Consider the following 26,619-nt stretch of genomic DNA (forward strand, 5'->3'; position numbering starts at 1 on the left):
AAGAAACCCTCCTCTGGCGCAAACAGTTACAGCCCCACCCTTTCCTCCTCTGCAGATCTCTGTCGCAGCGCTGTGAGTTTCCACTTTCCTGAGTTTAATTTCTCCTTGTTTCATCGCTCTCCTAACAGACAGCTGTATTCTGAGTTAAACTTCAATGTTTATGGTGTTTCGTTACAATATTTTCCACTTAGAAACGTCTCATGAATCCAATCTAACGGACAGATCGACTCAACCAGGAAATGTCTTCCTCTCTGCCTGCGTCTCTGTTCCTGCTGTCTCTGGTTTTCTGCCAGTTTGTTTCTGCTGCAGGTGAGATTCAGTTACACACAGACAGTTTCATCAAACTACTCAATTCTGATTAATTAACTTTAATCACCTCCATGTTGAGATTGTTTTCATCATATTTAAAACTGTTGAAGACCGTTTTTATCCTGGTTTAGGTATTTTTATAACTTTATAGTCTGTTGTTCTGCATTTCCTGCACAGTTTAATTTGACTGTTTTATCCATCCATCCATTTTCTTACACCCTTCTTCCCTAATGGGGTCGGGAGGGTTGCTGGTTCCTCTCCAGCTGCGTCCCGGGCGAGAGGCGGGGTCACCCTGGACAGGTCACCAGTCTGTCGCAGGGCAACACAGAGACACACAAGACAAACAACCATTCACACCTAGGGAGAATTTAGAGAGACCAATTAACCTGACAGTCATGTTTTTGGACTGTGGGAGGAACCAGAGAACCCGGAGAGAACCCACCATGCACAGGGAGAACATGCAAACTCCATGCAGAAAGACCCCGGGCCGGGAATCGAACCCAGGACCTTCTTGCTGCAAGGCAGCAGCTCTACCCACTGCACCACTGTGCAGCCCTTGACTATTTTATGTTATGATCTTTTTATCTCACTGATCACTATTACTAGAACCAAAATGAGGACAGTTACTGAAAACAATTCACTAGTTGGGCAGAAAGTTGATTGATTCAGAAAACTCAGTTTTTAACAGGGCCGTGCAGAGAGGGGCAAGGGGCCAGAGTTAAAAAGGGGCCCAAAGAACAAGATCTTAAAACACTGAACAACAACAACCCATAATAGTCAAAAATCTATTCAATCAGATCAAACTGTATCTAGGCCTGTCACCATAGCAAATTTTGCTGAACGATTAATTGCCTGAAAAATTATTGTGATATACAATAATATTGTTTAAAGACCTTTTTACACTGATTTAATGGAAATGACATAATTATTCATACGATTTCCTGCCAAAGATAGATACACTTTATTTTCAAAAGAACTGTTAGGACCCGTCTAGGCGTGGCCAGATCATAACATAAAGGATCCATCCTCTTCAGATCCCAAGCAGCCAAAAACACGAAGTTAAACATTTTATAATTATATTTATTTTAAAGAGATGTATTTTTCAATTGAGATGTTACAACAAGTGGAGAGTATGACTTCAGAGTGAGCTAATGCTGAAAACAACAAACAAAAGGAAACTATCTGAATATTAACCAACTTACCTAATTAAAAGTAAATAAACCAAATGACAAAAACTTACCACCCTAACTAAGAAAACATGAGAAAACTAAGGAAACAGAAACGGCAGCTCACTCCTACAAACTCCAGAACGTTACATGATCAAACATTGTGGTCGGTTGTGATGAGCCGAGGATGGATGGCAGGAAGTCCGCATCAGCAGCTTTTATATCCGTCAACAGCCGACACGGCGCAACCCGAAGTCCAGCGGACATTGTAGATGATATGTGGAAACAACATTAATGTTTATAAAACATTTGGTGTAAAGCAGGGGTTTTCAAAGTATGAAAGAGTGAGCCCCCCTCCAAAGAGCACAATGCCTGCTGCGCCCCCCCCCCATGAGCTCCATGTCACAGTTCAGTTGTAAAAACTCCACCTTCAGCCCCGCTCTGGCCAAAACCAGTGATGGTATAGTTACTTTGAAAAAGTAACTTAGTTATATTACTGACTACTTGACTTGCAAGTAACTAAATTACATTAAAAGTAACTTTTTAGTTACTTTCAGCAGCTGAAAATCACATTGATCTTTGCTAATACTTAATTATCAGCTATTTTATAATGTCAACATCAACAATGTGTCTCCACTTATAAGGTTGAACTGAAGAGGAGATTGTACACAAAATAAAAAACGTGAGTAGTTTGTGTGGTCCACTGTTGTCTGGAAAACTCTAAGAAGGATTTTAAAGCCCCCTCAGCCTCCAGATTCTGTGTTACGGCCCTGCATTTGGTGTCACAGCACAGAGCTCCTCCTGCAGCTCCACAGCTCAGATGGCTGCACAGATTTGTGACACTTACAGTAATATTAATAATTATAATGGCGTTAAGTTGCCATTATAACTATTGCCAACTACGGACACGTTCATTCGTGGCTGTTTTCACGTTTATTGCGCTGTTCATATTAGTCTCGATGTTTGCAGTTTTCTGGAGCGCAACGCGAAGCTCGACGTCATTCAGAGGTAAAATATTAACTTGACATTAACAAAGACACAGCGGGACGAATCATCCTGGAAATGATGGACAGGGAGAGACTGAATAAAACTACCTTAATGACGGACAAATTCTGGGATTTATTATGAGTCTCTGTTTATTTCCAAACCCAAATGAGAAACTTCACGTTCAAAAACGAGCCAAAAAGGCGCAACCTGCCACTCATTAAATCTGCAAGCGACTTAAAAAAAATGAAGCCCAAAGCCGTTTATAATAATCGGACTTGGCGACAGAAACTCAAAATAGTTCCAGTTTTTCCACCAACAAAATGCGCATCTCCCTACATTTTTAACATTTCTGTCGCATAGAGACGTCGGTCACTCGACAAGACGAGTAGAGGAAATACGATTAAATAACAAAAGAAGATAGTAACGCAAAAATGATTTTGATAAGTAATTGTAGTCTGACTACTGGATTTGAAATAGCAACGCGTTAGATTACTCGTTACTGAAAAAAGTGGTCCGACGTCAGTAACGTTACTGACGTCACTGGCCAAAACATCCTCTAAGGTGGGAAACATTTCCACTGATCCCCACTCCACACCCCACAGTACCAACTTTTTCCTAAATCCACAGAGTTGATCGTGTGCGTAAAAGACGTTTCTCTCACATCAGTACACAGCAAGCAGATAGCTTTTCCGGTTTACTTTTTCCCTCGCACCGCGCCTCCCCTAAAGTGCTCTGGCGCCCCCCAGAGGAGGCGCGCCAGAGCACTTTGAAAACCGCCGCTGTAAAGAATATAGAAATGATGAGGGGAGGAGTTGGAGCCAAATTGGTACCAGTTGATGAACCCGGTAACTTTCCAGCTGTTCTTCGTTAACGTGACATAAAAAGGTTCTAATGATTTTCATTCAGTCAGGACGTTACGCTGACACTAGAGCCACATGCACTGCAGGGAGATTGTAGTAAAGCATTGATTAATGCCTGGTTTTAAAATGACTTCACTGGACTTGTAGCCATTATTTTGTGCCCATTGTTGGACACCACACGGCCCGATGGAACCCGATGGAACCCGATGGAACCCAATGGAACCCGATGGAACCGTTCTACCTAGGATTTCTGTCGGCTAATGTGTGATCTCTCAGGTTTTGAAAATGGGCCGACAATCGGCCGACAGCTCTAAGATGGTGTAGTGTGAACTGGACATTACACTGAGGAAATGAGGAAGGGAGGGTCAGTGGAGAGCAGCGGAGTTGAACCTTTTTTCATTCAGTGTCATCAACAGAAAGAGAAAAAGGCTGGAAGAGACGATAATTAAAATGACCTCGATAGTTTTAAATTGTCATCATGTGAACAATGTAAAGTTAATCTAGTTCATGTTTCTATGATTTAATGTTTCTTTTTCTGCTGATCTGAGACTGAAGCTGTTCAACAGACCAGAGGAGAAAAGGTCAAAGGTCATGAAGTGGAATAAGAACATTTGATGATATTTTACTAAATAAACCCTGATAATATCTGACTGTTTAACCTCTGGAACAACTTGGCTGCAGATTTAAAGACCAAAAAGCTCAGAGGGTTTAATCTACATCAGTTTTCTATGTTAAACCTCTAGATCTAGAATTATAAGACTGAGATGTAAACGCAAAGAAAACTCAGTAGCTGCTGGTAAGGGCCATTCCTCCAGACATTCAGGGGCCCTCTACATGTTCAGGGGAATAAAATGTTAGAGAATCAATAAATAAATGATTAATTAATTTCAAAGGAAAATTAAATGTGACTCGTTATCCAGCTGGGATCCTCAATGAGCCTCAGAGATTCTGATGTTTCAGATTTTCTATTTACAGTGAACCCTTGTTTTTCTCGGGGGTTGCGTTCAGAAAAGAACCTGTGAGGCGAAATCCGTAAAGTAGTTCCCTTTATTTTTTACAATTATTATACAGCATAATTAAATACTCTACATCAGGGGTGTCAAAGTCAAATGGACGGAGGGCCAAATAAAAAATTTAGCTACAAGCCGAGGGCCGGACTGATCGAATGTTCATTGAAATTTTTTTAAATGACGCATTTGGTCTAGTGAACCTAATTGAACCTACTGAAAACCTAACAAATATATTCCAATATGATCAGATAAATAAAGCAATATTTTCTTATGGCTCTGTCAGCAATCTTTAATTTTCAACAGACACAACTGAAATATTTTTAAAATATAATTGGATTGAAATACAATAAAATAAAGTGCAAAAATCTATTAATCAAAAACAACACTTTCATCAAGGAGAAGTAATATGCAGTGAAAACAAATATTAAACTTTAACTTTTAAACTTGAACTGAGTAAAAACTCTAAATATAAACTCTAAACCTTGTTTGAAACCCCCGGTTCTCAGTGTCCACCTTCCTTTTTGCCATTTTTGATGGGTATCTGAAAGTTAATTTTACAGTTATGCTGATGACTGCTGTGCTAATAACCCTTCTAGACCGGACGTGTGGCCGGCGACACATCTAAATTTGCAGTACCGTAATTCCGCCACACGTAGCGCTAAGTGGAAAAATTCCAACGGTTTCTGAAAGGGGAGACGTTGCACTTTCCAGCAAGTATCGGGTTAATACGGTAACTTCGCAGCTGAGCTGCAGAGAGTGTAATTAATCTGGGGGGCACTCATTTAATAGACGGTATATTTCGGCAATAACTTGGTGGATATTGAAAGTTCCGGTTGTTATGGATACATGGGTAAGTACATCATCTCACAGAACATTTAAAGAACTACTTACAGTTCAAATAAGGAAGATATTTTTTTTCAGACGGGGTGCCGGCTTGCTGCGGTCTGCGGGCCGGTTCTAATAATAAATCAAGATCATCCCAGGGGCCGTAAAAAATCTTCCCGTGGGCCGGATGTGGCCCGCGGGCCTTGACTCTGACATATGTGTTCTACATTGAAACCAAAAAACAAAACCTGTTTTCAGGCCTAAGCCTTTTTGTTAACAAATAGAACGCTTTGTTACAAATAACTACAGTAAAATGATCATTTTAATCATCAACACAAAGTACAGTAGGACAAATTGTGACTTGTATTTCACTGATCTTCTGACTGTGATGCTGCTGCCTCACTCCGCTCTCTAGTGTCTTTTTCTTCTATGTTCTTCATTTTTTAAATGAAGAACAAAGTTATCGGTAGTTGTTGTCGCTCTTTTTTTCTTCTGGGCAAAAACATTTATAATAATTTGCCAAACTGTATTAGGTATATTTCAATACCGTAACATTATTGGCACACAGGTATAGAAGAAGCGCAGAGATTGTTTAGCCAATCAGGACGCAGAATACAATGATGCACTGTGGAAAAAAAAAACTGCACAAAAAATCTGCAAAGCAGCGAGGTCATGAAAGGTGAACCACGTAACAGTGAGGGTTCACTGTATTCACTGTATTCAATAAACAGATAAAAGAAAAACAGAGTTTTTATAGTTTTTTTAAATTATTTAAAATTGTCTTCATAAAAACATGTTTTTTTTTCTGAATATTTATTCGACCATGACCTTTGACCCAGATCTCTTGATGGTCCTGCTGTGAACTCCTGGATGAATCTTCAGATTGATGGATCTGAGTTCGTTGTTCCAGCAGCAGAAACTGAAGAGTTTTCATCACACTGATCACACTTTGACCTCTGACCTCTCTGCTCTGTGTTGTTTTCTCCTGCAGGTCAGAACAACGTGACAGTCAAAGCTGAACCTGGAGATAACGTCATTCTGCCATGTGAATCTCCTGACCAGGGAGAAATCAAACTGTCAGAGTGGAGCAGAACTGATCTGAAGACAGGATATGTCCTCCGGTACAGAAATTTTCAGCTTGATCCAACAAACCAGAATCCATCTTACAAGGACCGGGTTGATCTGCTGATTGGTCAGATACAGAAAGGAGACGCGTCTTTGATTCTGAAGAACACAAGGATTAATGACAGCGGAACGTATGAATGTCGAGTCGTTCAAACTGTCCTTGAGAGGAAACTGATCAACTCCGTCAGCCTGGTTGTGGCTCCTCCTCCTCCTCCTCCAGGTGAGTGTTTGTCTCTGGATCAGAACCAGCAGCTTCCTGGTTCTGATCCAGATCAGATAGTGATGATCTATACGTCTCTCCTACCTGACAGGTCTCAGTAGAGGTTAAAGGTCACATATTTAGACAGTAACTTATTAATTATGACCTTAAATATTTATAATTAAGGTCAATTGAATCTGATTAATGTTTTTTCTTTAATCATCAAACTGTCTATAAGTTATCAGAAAGGTCAGGTTTGCTGATGACACTGTGACCTCTGACCTCCAGTGACCAGAGCTGATGGATCAATAATATTGGATCATTTGGTTCTGATCAGCAGGTCAATAATAATAATATCAGAAACTCTTTGATTCAAAATGGATCTCAATGTTTCTGACTCCTGGTATTGAAGTGGTTCTGAAGGCTGACGGGTCCAATCTGGTACCAGCAGGGAGTTCATGATGGAGAGGCTGAAGTCCAGGTCCAGTTGGTTCCTTTATAAAGCCTGAGTTCACTAAACGGTTCTGACACCTGAGTTCAGCACAACACAAAGGTGACGGGTTCTGTTCCAGGTTGTCGACCCAAACAGACAACATGGAGTTTGGGAGAGTCCAACAGAACCATGAAGAGTTTAACCTTTAATTACATTAGTTTGACTGAGAAACAAAAACATCGTCATTAATTATAAGACGATAGAAACAATTTCAGCTGTCATGGAAAAGCTTGTTGAATGTGTGACTTTAGAAAAACTCCTGGAAAAAAAGTAGAATGTTTTTATGAGCTGAATCTGCATTAAATATAGAAATATTCAATAACTGGATGGAAGAAACAATTAATAAAGTTAATCAATAAGTTGTATTTATTTGTGGGGTTTTCAACATTGATCTTCTAAACCAAATAAACAGAAAGACAAAAAATTTATTAACAACATTACAGTCTAAGATCATCAGACGCATCGCACTGAACATTAACTGATAATATTTTTACAAATGATCTTGAAAATAGTTTAATTAGTTTAACTGTTAATAGATGACATAACTGATCATTTACCAGAGTTAAAAAAAACTGATCAATACAGATGATCAACACAAAAGATTCACTGAAGGCACTAAAAGCCAATTTGATGACATGATTGTAGATCAATTTATTAATAAATGATGAGAATTAAACATATAAAGAATTTATAAGAATACATCATGTTCCAAATTATTATGCTAGTGATATTTTCTCTGATTTTCCTAAATGTTCAATGCAAATGATACTCAGTATAATTTCCAAGTTATGAACTTTTACAGTATAAATCTAATTTTCCTGAACAAAGATCGCCATGACAACAGGATTTATTTCAAAAATAAAATCTCAAAATGTTCCAGATTATTTTGCACAGCAGATTTTCTAAACATTTCATGGATTATAAAGAACTGCAGACGGTCATTCTGTAAATCTGCAGCATCACATGTACTGAAATCAGAAGCTATTTCAATGAGAACCATCTGAACAGAACCGGTTCCATGTTAACAGAACCGGTTCCATGTTAACAGAACCGGTTCCATGTTAACAGAACCTGTTCCATGTTAACAGAACCGGTTCCATGTTAACAGAACCGGTTCCATGTTAACAGAACCGGTTCCATGTTAACAGAACCGGTTCCATGTTAACAGAACCGGTTCCATGTTAACAGAAGCGGTTCCTTGTTAACAGAAGCGGTTCCTTGTTAACAGAACCGGTTCCATGTTAACAGAACCGGTTCCATGTTAACAGAACCGGTTCCATGTTAACAGAACCGGTTCCATGTTAACAGAACCTGTTCCATGTTAACAGAACCGGTTCCTTGTTAACAGAAGCGGTTCCTTGTTAACAGAACCGGTTCCATGTTAACAGAACCGGTTCCTTGTTAACAGAAGCGGTTCCTTGTTAACAGAACCGGTTCCATGTTAACAGAACCGGTTCCATGTTAACAGAACCGGTTCCATGTTAACAGAAGCGGTTCCATGTTAACAGAACCGGTTCCTTGTTAACAGAAGCGGTTCCATGTTAACAGAACCGGTTCCATGTTAACAGAAGCGGTTCCATGTTAACAGAACCGGTTCCTTGTTAACAGAACCGGTTCCATGTTAACAGAAGCGGTTCCGTGTTAACAGAACCGGTTCCATCTTAACAGAACCTTCTCTGGTATCAGAACAATTCTTCATCCTTTAACTTTGAGTTTGTGGAAAGTTTCTGTTGAATTTCTCTGCAGGACGTCAGAAAACCTTCCAGAGCTGCTGGTTGATCTGAACTGGATTCAGATCTTCTGCTGGAGGAAAGTCCAGAGGTTCTCAGTAGGGTTGGGGTCAGAGGTCAGAGGAGGATGGTGACCTCACCATGAGTTTCTGCCCATAGCAGCCGATGACTCAGTGGTTTTCCTTCAGCATCAGATGGTTCATCATCATGATGAAGATGATTTTACTGCTGAAGGTTCCACTCTTTCTGAACCAAGACAGAAAGTGATCAGTCAAAAAGTCCAGATACTTTGCTGAGGTCATTTTCACACCTTCATTGACTCTGAAGGGGCCGACCAGCTTCCTCTCTCTCTCTCTCTCTCTCTCTCTCTCTCTCTCTCTCTCTCTCTCTCTCTCTCTCTTTCTCTTTCTCTCTCTCTCTCTTCCTCTCTCTCTTTCTCTCTCTCTCTCTCTCTCTCTCTCTTTCTCTTTCTCTCTCTCTCTCTCTTCCTCTCTCTCTCTCTCTCTCTCTCTTCCTCTCTCTCTCTCTCTCTCTCTCTCTCACCATGATGTCGGCCCACAGCATGACTCCACCACCTCCTTGCTGACATGTTGGGTCATGGTGGTCGTCCACCACTGATCCACTGCTGATCCATTACTGTGTCCATCTGGACCATCCAGGGTTGCCCAGCAGTCATCAGTGAACAAATCTGTTAGAAAATGAATCTTCATGTCTGGCTGGGTCCACTGGTACCGGTTCTGCTTATGAGTTCTGTTTACAGGCCCAATAGTAGCTTCATGCACTTCAATCCTCTGGAGGATCCTCCACCTTGAGGCTCCAGCAGCTTCTAATAACTGTTTGCTGCTTTTTAAGGACATTTTAACATTTGATTCTGGATCCCATCAATGTGTCCAACAGAAACTTTCCTCATTCTGCCTTCATCTGATTCAGAACCATCTTTGTTCTGAATCAGCCATAAATCTCTTCACAGAACGATAACGCTTCAGTTTTCATTAATATCTAATATTTTCATTCCTTATCATACGGAACTGCACTATCTGATGATTTTCATCAGCAGAGATCGTTTCTCTTTCACATATTGATTGAAACCTGTGGCCTGATTAATAATGTGGAACATCCTTCTTCAGTAGATTTCCTTTAATTGATCTCAACAGACAAACTGATCAACCAGCTCTCTGAAATTAATGACACACAAAACCATCTATACATTTAATAGCACAACAAAACATTTAATCTTTAGGACACGTTAATCCAATTTGCATAATAATTTGGAACACTGTGTAGTTAAATTATAAAAACTGTCCAGTTAAGGAAAATAAGATGAAAAGCATAAAAATGAGCAGTGGATTACAAAATGAATGAAAAAAGAAAAATAAACTTTTTAGGGAATTTATAAAACATTGAACTTCTGAATCAGAAAATAAATATAATAAAAATAATTTTACTAATATTATAAAGTAAAAAGAAATATTATAAATTATTGGATAGTAATAAAGATATTACTAAGGAGACATGGAACATTTTAAATAATATCAGGAAATCTTCTAACAGTAATAATTATCCACAGTATTTTTAGATAATAACCAGAATATTAACAATATGAAGAGTAAATAAATTCAATAGTTATTTTGTGAATATAGAAGAAAAAATATCTGCAATAAAACAGCAACTCGTCTAAATTATGTCGAGAATCATAACAGTTCAAAGATTTCCCATTAAGAGAAATAAATTATTGATATTGTGAATAAATGTAAAAGTAAATCCTGATGATCATGAAAACCATTAAAAAGGTGATTGAATCTCTAAACATTAACTTTTATAATTTATCGTTCCAAACAGGACAATTTCCTAACAAAATGAAAATAGCAAAGATCAAACAATCTATAAAACTGCCAATAATCAATCATTACAGGCTGGTCTCTCTTCTCCTTCAGGTCTCTAAAATCCTAGAAAAACTTTTTAAGAAGAGAAAATTCATAGACAAACATAAACTACTCAACAGTCAATATGGATTCAGAGTAAATTGGTCAACATCACCAGCTGTGACTGAGTTAATAGAAAAAATTATCTGTGGGGTTTTCATAAATATAAAAACTTTTGACTCAATTGAGGAAGAGAATATCCCTCTTAAACATTTATGCACCTAATGAAGATGATCTGAGCTTCTTCAAGGACATTTCAGCTCTTCTGACAACCGAAGCTGATGGATTTATAAAAGCTGGAGGGATTTTGACTGATGAACCACAAAATGGATAAAAACCCATTTGAACAGAAACCAGTGACCCAGAAAGATAAAATATCAGGGCTGCCACTGGTACTTAGAAAACAAATTCCATGACTTTTCCATGACTCTCCATGACCTTCAGTTAAATTTTCCATGACCCAGAAACAACAGGTTCATAAAGAAACGTGTGTGACTGGCAGACCAAGTGGAACTATAGATAACATGTAAAAGTTCAGACAGATGGGAGGAAATAATGATGATGAAGATGTGAAAATTCAGCCCAGAGACAGGAATGAAAAGAGTCAATATACTGTATTGACTGAGGGATCATATGATGATGATGTCATAAGCTAAATATTTTAGCAGTAATTCAAATTTAAGATTATACATGTATGTAGAACAAACTGCTTCTACCAAAGTTCAGAACGTTACAGAAACAATCTGCTGTCGTTGATAGTGAAGAGCAGTTCATTTGGATCGGCTTCTTCATGAATGTCACATCATTATATTATAGACTTTGGTCTCAGTATTGTCTGTGACACAGGGCCGGAGCTAGGAGGGCGAGGGCCCCTGGGCTGGAGCCAATGGGCTGGACAGTAATCAGCCAGTGGCTCCTGTTGCTCTGCCAGGAGGTCAGGCTGATGGACAGTCCCACCAGGTCAACTCTCCATTTACATGGTTTACTACAGTCACTCCAACTTAGTGACTTTTTCTTATATTTGCACACAAAATAATAATTCAGCAGGTCATGTTCTTTAAAGGTTGATCAGGTAGAAAATAGCCATCAGTTCTCTGCTGCTTCGTTTCTGATCCGTCTGTAGAACAGTTGATGACTGTAATCAATGTAAAGTCCTTTATTTCAAACTAAACATATTTAGTAGCTTTTGAAGAAATACTTTATTCAACAGAACATTCATTAGGATGAAAACTTTTTATCCTCTGAGTCTTTCTCTCAATGATCAGGTTTATTTCCTTACCATGGATTTTGGTTCTGATCTCAGCTGTTGGCTCTTCCTCTTCTCTCTCTGGGTCGTCCATCCATCATGTGTCAGAATCTCTTCCAGTGTCTCTCTGACCTCCAGGGACGATTCAATGTCCAGATCGTTCAGTGTAGAGTTTGCTGATAGAAGTGAGAGGAAAAGTTTTGATCCGTTGATCAAGAAACGTTCCAGCTGATCTGGGTTTAATGTTCTGTTCTTTTAGCTTTTTATTGCCTCTCTGACGATGAGAAGTAATAAAAATAATTAACAATGCCAGTTTAAACTTTAAACTATTTCCAAAAACTGCTCTGCAACATTAAAACATGAACTGCAGCCACATCAATCAAAACTCCTTCTCTTCAATGTTTCCTCTTCTCAGCCGCGGTGCCTCCCTGTACTGGGTCCGTCTCCCACATTGGTCCCCATTCCCTCCATCTTCTCACATTACATATTCTGTTTTTTTTCTTTATGTTGTTAATATGTTGCTTTTCATCTGCAGATTTTCTGTTTTGCAACAGTGTGAGGTAAATGTGTATTTTTCCCCTCAACTATTCTAATGTTTGTTCTCATCCATCAAAATGTAAAGATTTTAATGGATTTAATGGACCAGCTCTAATCAGAGGGTCTTCTACACTCTGTGATTCTCAGAGGGTTTTCATATTTTATAGTTGTGGTTCCTTTTCTTCAACCTTGATTTTCAGTCCTTGATTGAATCCTGGATTGAATTAATCATTCAATCAAGTTTATTTTATCACATTTCAACAAGGCAGTTCAAAGCTTTACATCATAAAACACAAGAATAAGAAGTTATAAAACAGCATAAAGTCTAAAACTGGACTGAAGCGGTTCTGAACTGAAACTGAGACCCATTCCAGTGATCAATTCTCTCTATTTAGTCTGAGTGAACATGGTGACCCAGAGGGCCGTGGCCCCTCCTCGTCCCCTAACGTTACGGCCCTGCCTGTCAGGGACATTCACAGGCTGCACCCAAAACTAACCAGCTGCATCATAACGGTCTCCGTCCTGAAGGCTGACCTCAGGCTGACCTCAGGCTGACCTCAGGCTGACCTCAGGCTCCAGCTCTGGGACTTTGACCATGAGTCTGTCTGACAGCTGGAACATTGTTTTGGTTCTGATTGGGTCCAGATTTGGACCATATTTACTTAAAAATGAAATAAGAAAGCTGTATTTGTGCCACATCAGGTCCAGTATCTACAGCAGCTATGGGGCGACCTTTGACCTTTAAGCTGGTTACAAACTGTTGAGGAAAATAAAAACAGATATCGGGCCCAGGTCCGTTTATCTGAGTGTTGATAACTTTTACTTTGATGGTTGACAGATAATTGCAGGGATAATTTGTCATTATTTCTAGTAGTGATGGCAGGTTGCTGCCTTCTCATCTCTTAAATAACATGAAAACATTCATCTGGACCTGTGACAGCAGGTCCGTTTGGGTTTCATGTCACTCAGAACCGGCCGTCTCTCCAGACTCCCAGGACTCATAAAACCTTTTTAAGATGATTTTAGTTATTTGTTAAAAATAAATTTTATCAGGAGCAGTTCTCCACTAACGACACAAAGACAAAATGAAATACTTCTTTTATTTTTGCTTTTTTAAAAATTAAAATAATCACTTTGCTTACCAATCAAACTGATTATTATTATCCTGTTGGTTTGTTTACAATGTTGGTATATTAATTGTTCTTGCCTTTGGAATAATTATGATATAATTAATAAGTTATTGATAGATTAATGGATTATTTAGTATTTATTGAATGAGTTCATGATGAAGAACTGAATCCTCTGGTTATACAAACACATGAACCCAAAACAGCTGGTATTTCTGTATTGATCATAATTTAATCTTTTTTATTTTTTTTATTTTTGTCTCTGTCAGCCTCTGAGAATCATTAGACAGAAAAGTGGATTATAGATGGAGGTCATGGGTTAAAGGTCACCAGGTCCAGATTCCAACCCAGGAGGTTCATCTGTGGGTTTTTCTTTAACCTTGAGCCCAAAACTAATAACCTGATCAGTTATTAGTTTTAGACGTTTTTACGACGCTTTAATAAATTCATAATGTTTAGCAGAGCAATAAAAACAAACCCTGTAATCTGAGTTAGTGACGTTTTAGTGAATCTGGGATAAAACAATAATTTATAGGAAATCAACTGGTTTTTATCCTGAAAATAAACTTTAACTTTATTGAAATCGTTTGATTTTCTCACCATCTGCTGCACCGCTGTTCATTACTGTTGCTGTTTTATTTACCTAATTATTTATTTTTTATGGTTATTTGTAAAGTAGTTTGTTTTTACTAATGACATCTGTTGGGTCTATTTTAGTACCTAACCTGCAAGGAATCAACCAAAAACACAAATTGCTTTTCTGCAGAAAAGGGAAGCTGAGCCAGACGCGGAGAACCGTCGTCAAACACTGTCTGTGGTCGACTCCGTCGGCTCTCAGTCCCCAACTGCCTTTTATTATGATTACAAAGAAGGAGGTTGGGCTTTTTCACTCAGTCACACAAAGAATGGATCAAAGACCTTAACTACAGGATGATCTGGAACCTTCTGTGGTTCCAGATCATCCTGCCCTTACAAAACACGAGGCTGACCATTACCAATCAGTTTCACAGGAAGCTAATAAAACAATCAGCTAATGACCAGCAGCTGAAGACACAGGAATGTGTAAATGTTTCTACCCTCCAGGCAAACATCCTAAAAACAGTTAATGATGTACCACAAAAGAAAGTCAAACAAACAACACACAAAATAATAATATGAAAACATTACCTTTTAAATAAACTCATAAGTAAATGAACCTAGATATTTTTTTCTAACAACATCATAAATGATCTCAAAAACAAAACAAACAAATTTCAGGTAAAAACATTTCAGAATAGATTCTCATTCAATGATGACTTGTCAAAGTTTGATGCATCATTAAACTTCGGTTTTTAAATTAAACTATTTCTTGTTTAGTTTTGAAAACTATTGTTTAGATAATCAAATTGTATCTTAGTTGTAAATCTGCAAAGTGAATTAATTGAGGTTTAATCTCTTGGCTTTTTCTGCATCTTCATGTTATTAAATGAAGGTAGAAAAGCAGCCGGAACGTTTTCAGCATCAGAACATCAGAACAACGACGGACAAAAGAGACGATATTTATTAATAAAATGATTTTACCATTAGAGAAATATCTACACTTTACTATGAAAAACATCTTATTCAGTTAAAGGTTTGTTGGCTCTACGGGCCTTTATTTAGCAGTTGTCAGACAGGAAGTTGTCAGACAGGAAGTTGGTTATGAGAGAAGAAGAAGACATGCAGCGAAGGTCCATCAGGCTGCAGCTGGAACCTCTGACGTTGCATTCAGGTCACAGTTCACCTTATTCTGGTAAAATAGTTTATATATTTTGATCATTTTCTAAAGACATTAGTTGCAGCTTTTCCAGAGCTGATGGCTGTGAAAGTTCCCAGTGACATTATTACCATGAGGCAACATGTAACCTTTGACCCTGACATTCACAGAGTGCCAGGTGACTCCATCCCTGTTGCCACTGCAGGATGAATCCAGCACCACTGACTGAGAGTTTCCCCAAGAGACCAGGACGTCTCTGGTTAACAAGTTAACAGCTGTTGGATTCATTTAACCAAGTTCATCAAAACCTGCAGCTCTTTAAAATGTTCACTGATCAGATCAAGGGAGCAGGAAACTGTAGGGATTAGGATTATCCAAACCAAACATGTAGGGATTAGGATTATCCAAACCAAACATGTAGGGATTAGGATTATCCAAACCAAACATGTTGTAAATCTGAATCTTCATAAATGTCTGTAATTATTAATAATTATAATAGTTTATTAATAAAATTAACTCTTTAGCTTTAGGGGAACCAGAAATGTTGGAAGTAAAACTCTGGAGCCAAAACTCTGAGTTTCTTTAGATGTAAAATAAAAACCAAAATCTGAATTTTTTCTAATAAAATATTGACCAATATTTTACTTGTAATGATTCAAAATGTAAAGTTTACTGTAGTGATTTTATGACTGTGTTTTATGATGTGAATCACTTTGAATGAAAAAAATAAATATTAAACCTTCAGCAGGTTTAAGTTTGGGTATGAAAATTATTATAAAATTATTGTTTATGGAAAATGATTAACCAGTAATTAAGATCAGATTTTTATCTTCATTCCTTGTAGATAAAAATTTGTTTTCTAGCCACAGAGTTCAGTCTGTTATTTTTTCTAAAACCTGCCTGTGTCATGATTTGGTTTGGTGTAGGTGGTGAGGTAGACGCTTGAGACCCAGGTACGGTTAAATGATGGTTTAATGGTGACAAAAATAGTCCAAAATGTCCACAAACACGGGCAGCATGGCTGGGCTGACTCCAGGGCTCAAGTTTAGCAACAGGTTATACGAGTGGACTGACAACAGACGTGAAGAGACGTTACCTAGACGTAGGACCCGACGAAGACGCAGACATACAGGTGACACTAAATACACAGAGGGTAATCAGGGAACGAGACACACCTGGGGACTAATCAAGGGGAGACAGGACAACATGGAGACTCAGACACACAGAAAACTAGAAATAAACACACAGAAAAAACACAGAACATGACAGCCTGGTTTTCTAACTCAGTTCTGTTGTTTCTCTTCTACATGTGGAATAAACAGAAACATATTTCAAATATAAACGTTTTTTAACAAAGGAAACTAAATGTAATCATTTTATTCAACCAACTCATTAAACTAACAATTAATTAAAACTACTGAGATTAAAATAGGAAACTAAAAAAAATAAAAACTGAAGCATTAAAATTATTCAGTGATGTCACAGTGATGTCATAGTGATGTCATAGTGATGTCATAGTTCAGTATTAATGCTGGACATTGAGAACCAGCTTTATTTCATGGGGAATGTGTTAATTAGTTTTTACTAATTGAAAATATGTTTATTCTTCATACTGGACCAGAAATGTTCAATAATCAAACTTTATTAAAAGGAAGTAATTTTTACTGGAAGACAAATCAATAACCTTTAATCAATGGAGAGATTGTTTCCAGTTCACACTGGGAAGAAACAGATGATCAGTTTTGATCAGTTTAGTGTTTTTCTTCCATAAATGATTGATAACAGGTCTGTCTGCTGGTCGACGAGGTCAAGATGTTTCTAACGGAGAGCAGCAGGATTCAGTTCAGACCTTTAGCTGTCCAGTCAGAAAACCATTTATTTAATCTCATTACTATTTATTTATTCTAGATAATATTTATATCTGTGTGTTGATTTGGCTATAAAATGAAATAAATTCAGCTTTATTTAAATACTTGTTTCATTTTGATAACAAATCAAATAAGAAGTAAAATATGAAACTGTTTATGTTCATAAATGACTAAAAATAAATAAATTGAGTTAAAGTTTGATTTATATTTTTATGTTTCATATCTGGACTCAACATCTCAGAATATTTCAGTAATTTAAATGTGAGGCTCTGATTGTTATATTTAATTTCTCTAATGTTGGTAGAAAACCAAACATGGTCCAGACCTGCAGGGCTGCTGGATTTGGACCTGGGAAAGTTGATCAGAACCATTTGGAGCCACAAAGTAACTGGATCAGTTCTGATAAAAATCTTCCTCCAGTCAAAATGTCACTTTATTTATTAGACATGAGGATTCACTTTATTCTCACAAAGTTTTTCTGCTAAGAAGCTTTTAAGCAAAACATGAAATCTGTAAAGTAGCTTTTCAAAATAAGAGTCACAAAATAAAGAACCACAATGAAATGAATAGATGACAATAAAATCAATAAATCTGGAAATAAATAAAATAAAAAGGTAAAAATGTTTGGGGATATTTATTTGTTTCATGGAATATTTATTGATTTATTGATATTTATTTAAATAATTTTGAATAAAAGGTTTTCTGTGCAGAACATCAAAACTGATTTAATATCAGAACCAGGTGAGTCCAGAACCGGTTCTGGTTCTATCAGCTCCTCATCCTGACCTTCTATCAATATCAACCAATCAGAATCAGGATGAACTGATCCAGATCATGTTCTGGTTACCAGGGCAACCAGCTCCACCAATCAGATCTCTTGAGGTCAAACTGAGTCAACCAGGTTTCCTGTCTGTTAATGAAACTCAGATTTAATGAAAAATCATCTGATGATGAAAATATTCTGTTATTAAAACTCATCCATCTTCATTTGTCTCCACAGAACCGTTTCCAGTCTGGGCCACAGTTCTACTGGTTCTACTGGTTCTACTGGTTCTGGTTCTGGTTGCTGCTGCTGCAGTTCTCTCTTTTTATCGCTGGCTCCGTTGGAAACCACGTGAGTCTCTGAACTGCATTACCCATAATGCCTTTGGTCAGTGTCTGCTCTCCTCCAGAGCAGGACTGAAGAGAAGAACCTCGCTGCAGCAAACAGGAAGGGCGGGACGGACCGCTGTCAGTCTCAGACCTTATATGGAAATGGGACCATTGCACTCCGGAAGTGAAGGGGGCGCTATTTACTATAATATCCACTGTCTCCTGTTTTTATTTAGTTTTGAAATCTGTGATATATTTTCACCTTTAGGAAGGATTTTCACTCTCAGCATGTTTTTGAATTTCTCTCTTTTATTTATTTCTAATTCTGCTTAGTCGCATCTTTTCAGGCCTGATACTGCCTCTAGTGGCGGGGGGTGGTAACACAACTAATATAATTACATTCCTAAATAAGAATAGCGCAAAGTCTTTATTATTATTAATTTTTCATTTTCTTTAGGATGTAGAGTTAATTAAATGACTTCAAAATGATTCCAGTTTCTCTCGATGGCCAACCTGTTGAATCTGAGTTTAATATTAAATACTTTGTGTCGTTACTGGACAGTCAGAAACACTGACTATATTTTTAAGAAATGTTTTCAGAGTCTATTATCTTTTAAGGAGACTCTGTGACCCAACTAGAGTTTGTGCAGAAGAAAATGTTGACAAAGTTAACTTTTCATCTGATTGGCTGGTTTGGTCACATGAGCTGCAGAAAACAGACAAACTTTTAAAAATACTTTGAATGGCAGGTAAAACGTCTCTGTCTCAACTGTTTACTGAAAAAACATGGAAAACGTAGAAATATTTAATCAGAGAGAATCCATCCTCTATTCATCAGTTTGACTCTCTGAGCTCATGAAGGCCTTAATGTTTCCCTCTGATAATCCCTAAGAATATTGATTATTAGTCATTGACAATAATCAGTTTTAACCAAACTAAATGATAACATTTATCTGTAGCATGCTAAGTGTTTTACTTGATGCACGAATTGTTGATATTGTGATTCTATGAATATTTTTATTTTATAGTTTTAGAGTCGAAGAAAAATTTATAGACTAAATAGTTTAATTTTATTTTTTCTTTTATATATAAAACTCTACCCAGAAAAAATCTCTCAGAATAATATTTATGGCACTGCATAAGAAAAAAAAAAGAATTATCTGTTTATCAATCCTGGTTGTAACCAGATTAGTTTTTCTTCTGTGAATTTAATTCATTTGTTCGTTATTGATTTTTGCTCAATTAAATATCTTATGTTTACATTATAAATTGTATTTTTATTATAGTTGATCATGTTGTTTTTCATGTTTAATTAATTTCTCCTACAATTGATGAAAATATATAGAGTTAGTTATAATATATAAATCATGTTTGTCAATGTCAAATTTATTTATATAGCACTTTAAAACAGGCATAGAACTGCACCAAAGTGCTGTACAAGAGTGACAACGCCACAAATGAATAAAAACAAAGTATCAAACACTAGTTCAATTAAATGCCAAGGAATAAAAATGAGTTTTAAGAAGCGATTTAAAATGATCCAGGCTGTGGGCAGATCTAATTTGGAGAGGTAGATTATTCCATAGAGAAGGAGCAACAGCAGAAAAAGCCCGATCTCCTTTCCTCTTAAGTCGGGTCCGAGGAACTGTCAGTAAAAGCTGATTATTAGAACGTAGGGTTCTGGACACGGACTGAGATTTTAAAAGTTCCAGAAGATAAGGGGGAGCTAATCCATTTAAAGCTTTATAAGTTAATAAGAGAATCTTAAAATCTATTCGATAAAAAACAGGCAGCCAATGTAAAGAGGCCAGTATGGGCCTTATATGGTCACGCTTATGTCATTTAATTATCTCTAATTAGATCTGGAGTTTATAATTTATCTTTTACGATGCCAGTAATGCTGGAATTAATAGCAAATAGGATCAGCAGCTCCTGGTGCATTGTGGGTCAGCAGCTGGTTCCACTTGAGAGATGGACACACGTCTCTGTCCTCAGAGCTGCTGCTGTCTGTCCAACTCATCTTGTTCTCTGTTGTCTCTCAGTCCCAGAACAGGTGGTGGTGGAATCAGGGGAGAGGTTTGTCCTGCTGCCCTTTAAAGTCCCACATCGCCTGTGGTTCATTAAATACAGAATCTTCCTGCATGTGGATAAAGTGGAGTGGAAGGACGGAGACAACAGGATGGTCCATGTGTATCAGAACGGTTCTGATCAGTCTGAAGAACAGAACCTGATCTACAGAAACAAGATGGATGTAAACCTGCTGAAGACTGGAGACCTCAGTCTGACTCTGAAATGTCCCAGTGATGAAGACGAGAACATCTACACCTGCAGAGTTTATAACAAGAATGGAGACATCCTGATGAAGAAAGACGTCTGGCTGAAGGTCAAAGGTCAGTGGTGTAAATGTACTTTTAGAGCCCAACCAGAGGAACTGTTTGGATCAGAACCAGTTCCATCTTTTCTCTCTGTTTGAACTGGATCGGTTCTGGTTCTGGTCGGTTCCCATTGACATTTAGCTGGTTCTGGTTCTGGTTCTGAACCATTTAACCCATGACCTCCATCAGAACCCTGATCCCTTCAGAACCAGGCATCAGAGGTCCAGAACCTCCAGGTCCAGGTGAAGGTTCTGGATCTCTGGTCGGCTCCAGAACCAGCAGGTCCAGTAGCTCCATCAACCCGTCCAGAACTCAGAGCTTCATGTCCAAGTGGACTGAAGGACGTCCTCATGTGGGACAGAACCAGAACCCAGACAGAACCGGCCTCAGTCCAACTGGACCTTCTGTCTCCAACAGAGGACAGGAAGTCCTGAAGTTCTGCTTCCTGTCCTCTGCTGGTTTCCATGGAGACGTGTCCTCGTCTGTCTGCCAGTCCGAGTCCAACTGGAGACAAATGATGGACCAGAGTCCAGCTGCTGCTGGTTCCAGTCTGCAGCTTCCTGCTGTCCTCACTGAGGACGTTCTGTCCACCTGCTGCTGGTTGGACTCAGCAGAGACACCAGTGGAGACATGGGACACATTTCAGACTGGAACCAGTCCAACATGTTGGACTGGTTCCAGTCAGAGGAAATGTCCTCAGAGCTGCTGCTGTCTGTCCAACTCATCTTGTCCTCTGTTGTCTCTCAGGCCAACAGGTGGAGGTGGAATTAGGGGAGAAGTTTGTCCTGCTGCCCTGCAAAACCAGAGAGAATCTGGATGGAGACGTTAAGGTGGAGTGGATGGATGGATACAACAGGAAGGTCCATGTGTATCAGAACGGTTCTGATCAGCCTGGAGAACAAAACCAGATCTACAGAACCAGAACCAAGATGGATGAAAACCTGCTGAAGACTAAAGACCTCAGTCTGACTCTGATGAAACCCACTGATGGAGACAGAGGGATCTACACCTGCAGAGTTTATAAAAAAGATGGAGACATCCTGATGGAGAAAGACGTCTGGCTAAAGGTCAAAGGTCAGTGGTTTAAATGTACTTTTAGAGCCCAACCAGAGGAACTGTTTGGATCAGAACCAGTTCCATCTTTTCTCTCTGTTTGAACTGGATCGGTTCTGGTTCTGGTCGGTTCTCATTGATATTTAGCTGGTTCTGGTTCTGAACCATTTAACCCATGACCTTCATCAGAACCCTGGATCCCTTCAGAACCAGGCATCAGAGGTCCCTGCTCTGCTCCAGAACCAGCAGGTCCAGTAGTAGTAGTAGAGTCCAGCTGCTGCTGTCTGTCCAACTCATCTTGTCCTCTGTTGTCTCTCAGGCCAACAGGTGGTGGTGGAATCAGGGGTGGAGTCTGTCCTGCTGCCCTGCAGAACCAGAGAGAATCTGGATGGAAACATTAAGGTGGAGTGGATGGATAACACATACAGGAAGGTCCATGTGTATCAGAACGGTTCTGATCAGCCTGGAGAACAGAATGAGATCTACAAAGACAGAACCAAGATGGATGAAAACCTGCTGGAGAATAAAAACCTCAGTCTGACTCTGAAATGGCCCAGATTTGGAGACACAGGGTTCTACACTTGCAGAGTTTGTAACGACGGAGACATCCTGATAGTGAAACAAATTAATCTCCAGGTCAAAGGTCAGTGGTTTAAATGTATTTTTCCAATCAGCTGATTGGTTCTGATCAATAGTGATGTTTGACTGATTAGAAGGTCAAAGGTCAATGTGATGAAGATGAGGAAGCAGAGCAGGAGGAAGAGGTCCAGGACAAATGATGGACCAGAGTCCAGCTGCTGCTGGTTCCAGTCTGCAGCTTCCTGCTGTCCTCACTGAGGACGTTCTGTCCACCTGCTGCTGGTTGGACTCAGCAGAGACACCAGTGGAGACATGGGACACATTTCAGACTGGAACCAGTCCAACATGTTGGACTGGTTCCAGTCAGAGGAAATGTCCTCAGAGCTGCTGCTGTCTGTCCAACTCATCTTGTCCTCTGTTGTCTCTCAGTCCAACAGGTGGAGGTGGAATCAGGGGTGGAGTCTGTCCTGCTGCCCTGGAGAACCAGAGAGAATCTGGATGGAGACGTTAAGGTGGAGTGGATGGATGAAGAGAACAGGATGGTCCATGTGTATCAGAAAGATTCTGATCAGCCTGGAAAACAGAACCAGATCTACAAAGACAGAACCAAGATGGATGAAAACCTGCTGAAGAATAAAAACCTCAGTCTGACTCTGAAATGGCCCACTGATGGAGACAGAGGGATCTATACCTGCAGAGTTTATAAAGACAGAAACATCCTGATGGAGAAACAAATTAATTTCCAGGTCAAAGGTCAGAGGTTTAAATGTATTTTTCCAATCAGCTGATTGTTTGTGATCAATAGTGAAGGTTGTCTGATAGAAGGTCAAAGGTCAATGTGATGAAGATGAGGAAGCAGAGCAGGAGGAAGAGGTCCAGGTTGGTTCTGGTTGGTTCTTCCAGGAGAACCGACTGGTTCTGGTTCTGGTTCTGTTAGTAGGAAGAGATGAATCAGAGGAAACTGTAAATAGAGGAGAGAGAGCAGCAGGAAGGACAACCAGGAAGGTAGACAGAGAATCATCAGGTTCTAGGAAGTTCTTCCTCCGTCCTTCTCCACCCAGAGAGAATAAATCCTCCACCTCACTGAGGACGTTCACCATGAATCAGGATGTGATCAGGATTTCAGGCTCTGATCAATAAGTAGCATTGATCAATAATCAGAGTAGAAACACTGAGACACAGGTGTCAAACTCCAGTCCTCCAGTCTGTCCTGCAGGTTTTAGACATTCCACAGATACAAAACACTGGAATAAAACGGTTTAATGATCCTGGTGTGGATCGGTTCTCAGAACCTTAATGACCTGATTATTCTGTTCAGTTTGTGCAGCAGAGGAACATCTAAAGGTTTCAGGACTGCAAACCTCCAGGACTGGAGATTAAAACTAAGATCCTCTGATCAGCTGGGTGGATCTGAATGAAGGAACTGGGTGGGGGTGTTAAGACTTTGTTCTGTAATTGACGGGTTGCCAGTTCTAATCCGGCTCGGTCTGTCTCAGCTGTTGTGCTTTGACTAGACCGTTCTTCACTTTGCTCTGTCAGACTGATGCTAATGTGTTGTAGCCACCAGAGCAGCACTTCATTGGATGAATGAGTGAATGTAGAGAGAAGAGCTCTGGAGTCTGAGGACTTGATGAGTTCACATTCATTGATTCATTGATTCATTGATTCATTTACCAACATCTGGTTTGATCCTGATGCTGCTGGATTCTCTCTAACTGTCCTCTTGTCTCCTCAGCATGGACACTCCGGGTCCAACCAGAGGACACCAGGACCAGAAGCAACCCTACCGATCCTCTAATGGGTGATCAATCAGTCTGATCAGGTCGATCAATCTCTGATTTTTGATCCAGTCAGACTTTGGATCAGAGCCGATCTCAGTGAAGGTTCTGATGGACCAACAGAGGAAACTTCCTGGTCCTCTGGTCCAGTCTGCAGCCTCTTATTGATCACTATTGATTATTGATGACAGAATGAAGATCTGAAGGAACTGAAGGAACCAGTTAAAGACTGGAACTGGAACTGGAACTGGATCCATCAGAGAGAAGAACAGTTCAGTTTGACCCAGAACCTCCTGACCATCATCATCATCATCATCACCATCATCACCACCATCTTCATCACCATCATCATCATCATCATTTTCTCTTCAAACCCAAAAATCTCTAATTTTTTCCTCCAGTCCAGATTGTGGATTTTTACTTTAAAGCTTCTCTGATTGAAATTTTCTGGCCGATTTTATTTCCAAATCTTTAAAATTTGACCTTCTGGTTCTAATTTTGTCCTTTTCTTCTGAAATGTTGCTGCCTGTCAGGAGAAAGTTGCTGAGTTGCCTACAGACTGTTGACTGCCAACATTGAGTTCTGACCCGGTGGGTCGGTCTGTCAGTCCAACGTCTCTCTGATTTCTAGACATTCGCTGAGGAAGAGAAGATCGGCTTCATGTCTAAATATCGGATCGGCTTCATGTCTAAATATCGGATTGGCTTCATGTCTAAATATCGGATCGGCTTCATGTCTAAATATCGGCTGATATTCAGGAAATCAGCTCAGATTAAATGACTGCAGAGAAATTGATGCACCAAAGAAAAGCTGAAAATATTTAATATCTTTATGGTTCATGTAAAGTCCAGTTACACTTATTGCATTTATTAATCTGTGTTACATTATAATGCAGATTATTCTAGTCCTGGATTATAATCTGACTCTGAGAATCATCCTAAACCGTCCATCTGGTTTCTATATGAATCCTGCCTTATTAATGTTTTCATTATAAATAATAGAAGCTTCTTTATTTCACTTTTTTATTTTAAACAGAATTTGATTGTAAAAGTAAAAACCTACTAACACCTTAAACTGTTATTTTACATAAAATGCAGAATTTGAACATATTTACAGATTTCTGCTCATTAAATGTTTTAATTTCTGACTGAAATATTTTATATCATTTTATTCATTTGTTACATTTTACTTTCATGTTAAAGTGAATTTAAAGACAAAACTTTAATTTTAATTCTCCACATTGATCTAAAACCTCTGATCTAATTTATTACCAAAAGATCATGAAATAATTTGATCACTAATAATTAATCAATATATTTAGTCAGACATGAAGATCTAGAATGAGTTTTTCTATACATGTTACTATTTACAGTGTTCATATTCTATGCTTGTATATCTACTAGAATAATCTGTCTGCTTCTGTTTTTTATTTCTTGTGAATCTTAAGATGAATATTAAATATTTAGATGAATATTAAATATTTAGATGAATATTAAATATTTAGATGAATATTAAATATTTAGATGAATATTAAATATTTAGATGAATATTTTACATTTTGCTCGGCGCTTTAAAGTTCATCTGGATTTTTCTGAGTTTTTTCTGCTGGTTTTATTTTCATTCAGGATGAAAAAATATTTTTTATTTTAAATTTGACTCAGTTTATTGGATGTTTCCTGAATCTGCAGAATCAAATTAATGATCATTTGAATTATTGATTTATTGATTTCTCTCAGCTGATCACTAATAACAGATGAACTGATCGGTACTGAAGGTTAATCAATATTTATTTAATCATAAATATTTCATTTGTTGGACTCCATGGATAAACAGTGTTTCTATTAATTTGACTGGAAAATAACTTTTAATTTTCAGACCAAATCAGTTTCCAGATTTTATAGATTTTTTTTAGTTTAAAATAAAAATATAAAATATTTTTAAAACTTTGTTTCTTTACTGATTTATTTCTTCCCTTCAGGGAGTCGACCTGAATTCAAACTAAATCCAAACTAAAACATCCTGCTTGGTTCTGAGAGCCGGTTTCACTCTGAACTACAGAAAAACAAAAAGTGGAAAAAAATCCAGATTTTCCAAAAATTAAATTCTCAAACAGAAACTCAGAAAGTTTGATACTTTTTCATTTTGTCAGTTTTAGTTTTTAAATTCATTTTCAGGTGAATTTTATTTGTTTTGTTTAACTTGTTTGCTAAAATGCCAAAATGTGCTTCATAACAATAAAACCTGATAAATTAAAAACTTCCTTCTGTTTTGTGTTTGAATTCATTTTATTTAGTTTTTCAGGAGCAGCGACTCTTTAAATCAGGATCTTAAATCATTTTCTTTACTTTTCATCCCATTTTAAACTAAAAATATTTAAATATTTCTAACTCTTTATTATTTCTGATGATTTCAGGTTGAATTTCAGAATAAAACCTGCTGTCAGTTTAATGACTCTGTTCTTCATCTTGGTCAGAATTTATCCAACAAACTGATTTTACTGAGATTTTCTCTGATTCTTTAAATTCTCCTGAACCAGAACCGTTTGGAGACGTTCTGGTTCCATCAAACATCGAGTTCAATAAAGATTCAATAGATTTAGATTG

General features: G+C 38.2%; 1 protein-coding gene across 2 annotated transcripts; it reads left to right on the top strand.

Moving 5' to 3' along the window:
- Positions 1 to 26,345, top strand: LOC122820806. Of its 2 annotated transcripts, XM_044098422.1 has the most exons (9): positions 1 to 72; positions 192 to 309; positions 6,149 to 6,502; positions 18,140 to 18,253; positions 20,274 to 20,621; positions 21,354 to 21,680; positions 21,979 to 22,302; positions 22,668 to 22,991; positions 23,974 to 26,345. In XM_044098422.1, exons 2-9 carry the CDS (start codon positions 240 to 242, stop codon positions 24,054 to 24,056), a joined length of 1,944 nt encoding a protein of 647 aa, XP_043954357.1. In that variant the 5' UTR covers positions 1 to 72; positions 192 to 239; the 3' UTR covers positions 24,057 to 26,345. The 2 variants fall into 2 exon arrangements, with proteins under 2 accessions (XP_043954357.1, XP_043954358.1); XM_044098423.1 differs by lacking the exon at positions 1 to 72 and having other exon boundaries at positions 79 to 309.
- The last annotated feature ends 274 nt before the right edge of the window (positions 26,346 to 26,619 follow it).

Source organism: Gambusia affinis, linkage group LG18 (genome assembly GCF_019740435.1).
Source record: "Gambusia affinis linkage group LG18, SWU_Gaff_1.0, whole genome shotgun sequence".
NCBI lineage: Eukaryota > Metazoa > Chordata > Actinopteri > Cyprinodontiformes > Poeciliidae > Gambusia > Gambusia affinis.

Excerpts from the sequence above, each read along its gene's own strand:
- LOC122820806 (XM_044098422.1), top strand. The coding sequence starts at position 240 with ATGTCTTCCTCTCTGCCTGCGTCTCTGTTCCTGCTGTCTCTGGTTTTC. Across the intron at positions 20,622-21,353 it reads CGTCTGGCTGAAGGTCAAAG|GCCAACAGGTGGAGGTGGAA; the intron begins GTCAGTGGTGTA and ends GTTGTCTCTCAG. Across the intron at positions 22,303-22,667 it reads AATTAATCTCCAGGTCAAAG|TCCAACAGGTGGAGGTGGAA; the intron begins GTCAGTGGTTTA and ends GTTGTCTCTCAG.